The sequence below is a fragment of the Charadrius vociferus genome, unplaced genomic scaffold (assembly GCF_000708025.1).
Source record: "Charadrius vociferus isolate BGI_N301 unplaced genomic scaffold, ASM70802v2 scaffold134, whole genome shotgun sequence".
In the NCBI taxonomy this organism is placed as follows: domain Eukaryota; kingdom Metazoa; phylum Chordata; class Aves; order Charadriiformes; family Charadriidae; genus Charadrius; species Charadrius vociferus.
Genome location: NW_009648333.1, coordinates 177180 through 180747, shown reverse-complemented (window position 1 = coordinate 180747; position 3568 = coordinate 177180). Strand labels below are relative to the sequence as shown.

Sequence of the window (3568 nt, the reverse complement as noted above, 5' to 3'; positions counted from 1 at the left end):
CTGGTGTTTCTGTTGTAGACCTAGTCTTATGAAACCACATCATAATTATACTTAGGTTCCTATTCGAACTATTAATATTGTGCATTAAATACTGTAATATGCTTCAGGTATTCATACTTTTGTTTCACAATCTTTGATATTTTCCTAGCTTTTAAGTGTCATGCTACATGATCTGTTAATTAATTACACAGATGACAGGTAGGGTAATGTTGGATCTAATTTAGCCCTCTAACACTTACTGTCAATGTTCAGTAGTCTACTATCAAAATAGACTTTGATAGAAGTAGACTACTGTCAAAGCCTCTTCTTACTATGGGAGCAAAACACCTTTATGCAGACAGAAGACTGTCCTTATTGCTAATTATGACTCCAACAACTTAATTCTTAGTACAAAGAAAAAAATTTTACATCATTCTGTGGTACAGAAACCACTACTACGTATAATATTCTGAGTGTGCATTTGGGACTTTGGGGTTTTTAATTTTGTTATGCAAACATCTTACTATATGCTTGAAGACAAAAAGTAGAACATGAAAACACCACAATTGTTTTGGTGCTGTATCACATACAACAGACAGAAATTAACTTTTGGTTTCCAAATAAATGTTAAAAAATCATAAGCATGTCTAGAGTATTCTAAATCATTCAGGACATTCTGACCTTTTTTAAACAAAACACAGAACACACTTGGAAGGTGCATTTGTAAATGAATATGAAGTTACTTCAAATTATAATAAACTTACCTGTGAGCTGGAATTCTACGATCACCAGCAACTAATACCACATCACATAGCTGTTTGTGTCTAAGATAATTCTCCATCTTTTTAAAAGTTTGTTCAGCATGGTTGAGAGCCTGAAAAAATTCATCTGAGGTACAGGGCTCCATAGCTTGACAAGATGATAAGGTATGACTGCTGTTGGAGGTTCTGCTGAAGACAATAACAGAAATCTTAGTTCACACAATATTAAGGTGCAGCAATTTTATCTACAGATGATAAAATAAAAGTAACGTGATTTTAAAATTGACATACATGATTTGTTTTACTATATATTCCCCTGCTGTTTTATTTCTCATCATACTCATATTTTCTCTCTTCCTCCAAACCTAATCTAAACCTTTGTGAAAAAGGTATGATGATTTAATGTTGTACTCTTCAACTACCAGACACACAAAGATCAGTCCAGTAATCGTATCTATAGTGTTGTCAGATGGTTAAGGAAGAATGGACATTTATCAAGATCCTGCAAACTGAAAAAGCAATGGAAGGATGCAATAAGAAATCAAATCTCTCCCTGCCATGTATGTTAGTCTTACTTCACATATATGTTACAGTCTTGCTTCACATAGACTAAAGTGGCTAGAACAAAATTCAGCATTTATGAAGCTAGTAAAAGAGTATGGGCACGCAGGGGAAAAAAAAAAAAAAATATCAAGAAAACATCAATATACCACCACTCCTTCTGCATGAAATCTTACGTGTCTGAAATGAGATTTAGCACAATAGAAGCCAACCCAAGGGAAAAGCAAGGGTGGATGGGGAGAAAAATTATGGCTGTCCACACACACAGCAACTTGGGAGAAAAGAGGAACAGAGAAAAGGTAAGAGGAATGCGTGGTTCTAGGACATAAAGGAGATGAATCCTAATTATGTACACTGAGGGAAGCACCTTTTCTTGTTCACAGTTCTTTGACTGCTACATACTTTTCCACAATACATGCAACTTACAAAACACTCTGAACAAGATCTGCACCCAGACCCTTGCTTTTATGAAGATGTCATGAACTAAAGCAGCATGCTCAGAGCTAAATCCACCAAGAGACTTAGCTCAGTCCTTAGCCTGGAATATTCATTCCAAGACAGAGCTTCTCAAAATCAAAGTCTAAATTTTCAGCAGAAAACATTAGCTAAAAAGGCCAAGCAATTTGCCACTTAATTCAAATCTAAATCTAGTAATGGATCAGAAATGAGATACCTGCCTACCTGCTTCCCTTGGAGGCTTTTATCTTAAATGTGCTCTCTGAAGCTGGGGTTAGCCATTTATTTAAGCTGTGTCAACTTCTTCTCACCCCTCTGTGGGTCACTTGTTTTGCTCCAACACTGGCCCTCTGACAAGCTGGAACAAATACTGGCCATGTGGGAAACTGAATCAAGGAACTGGTATATGTGAAAAATGTAACCATGTAACCATATAAACCCATTATGTTTTCAAAACTGGGCGGCACTCTCACAGTGAATGAGCAAGAAGTACTCAGGGAAAGCAACTCTCAAACCAGCAAACCCGCAAAAGAAACAGAAGTGGAAAGGACAAGGTACTGATCAACAAGAAAATGGTTAGGAAATTCTTGTTCCCTATCACTATTTATCACATCCTCATTTCTGTTGATACAGGTCGGCTTTTTTTGGTTGAACCAAATTTTAACACAGATTCCTCGATTTAACCCCATTAATAATGATTTTAAAAAAATATATCATGTAATAATAGATCAGGGATTTTATTTACATTACAACCTCACAGTTACACAGATAAAACTGAAGAAGCAACAAACTTGTATGGAGAAGGAAAAAAATTTCTAAGCCAGCACTTTGCTGGACCGCACACTCACTATAGCTATTGCCGGCCCCAAGAGTGCACACTCTGCACAGAACTCAGGGGCCCACCGCTCTTGTTCAATAAGGAAAAACAATTGCAGGGGTGTCTGTCCACTACCCACGATAAAGCACTTATTCAGGACATAACAGAGCCAAGCTTAGTTCTTCCCCTCACCTGAAGAAGTTCAACCCTATACCTATCCTCTAGCCAGTAACCTACAAACCATTTTCCATAAGGAAGGAAAAGGAGAAGGAAAGAAAGATTAAGCCTCAGTGACCTATAAAGAGAACATGAAAGAGACAGTCTAATAGTTGAGGTACTTGCAAAAAAGGAAAGATACAGCTTCAAGGGGAATTTATGCCTGTTACCCAATGACTGGTTATGAAAAATTCAAATCTCCCTCCTTCCCCAAAGTGTTTTATGAATCTGTTTCCCAGTTCAGTTTGTCACAGCTTGGGAGAATACACAAGCAAGGAAAGAACAGAGAGGAAGGGAAGGACCTGCTTTTCTCTCTCCCAGCAGTAGTACTGAAACGCCTTCCAAAATTCTTGCCCTACATCCCTTCCACCTAGAGACAGAGAGGGGAAACCTGGGTATCTAACCCTGACCTGTGAATCCCCTGCATAGACCAAACACCCAGACGCAAAGTCCTGCAGCTCTGAGTACCAAAGCAGCTCTGCTCATTTGGATTTGGCTCTTGACTCAAATATATCTTTAAGTATAGTATGAATTTCCCCTCCCACAAGCTAGAGGTTTTGCTACTTCTGCACACCTCACACATACTACTAAGAAAATTACATTAGAGACTGAGGCTGTTAGCGTACAAGATAAGCATATCAAAGAACTCTTTCTGCATATTCCTTTAAAATTAAGATTTAAGATGGTATTTTTAACACATTAAGTGGAAATATTATTATGAGTATCTTCTAACATTAGTAGGTAGGGTTTCCTTTTTGTATTCTTAAACTTCCATCAC

At 37.5% G+C, this 3568-nt stretch overlaps 1 protein-coding gene across 3 annotated transcripts in view; it reads right to left on the bottom strand.

Annotated features, from left to right (window-relative positions):
• Window positions 1-3568, bottom strand: part of KLHL5 (kelch-like family member 5) — a 45563-nt gene that overhangs the window by 34269 nt on the left and 7726 nt on the right. Inside the window, exon 2 of one of the 3 annotated variants that reach the window (XM_009884938.1) lies at window positions 744-926. The exons of 1 other annotated variant lie outside the window; for it this stretch is intronic. In XM_009884938.1, the coding sequence (XP_009883240.1) occupies window positions 744-926 (183 nt within the window). Of the gene's footprint in view, window positions 1-743; window positions 930-3568 lie in introns of all 3 variants that reach the window. One more of the 3 variants, XM_009884937.1, reaches the window with a different exon arrangement.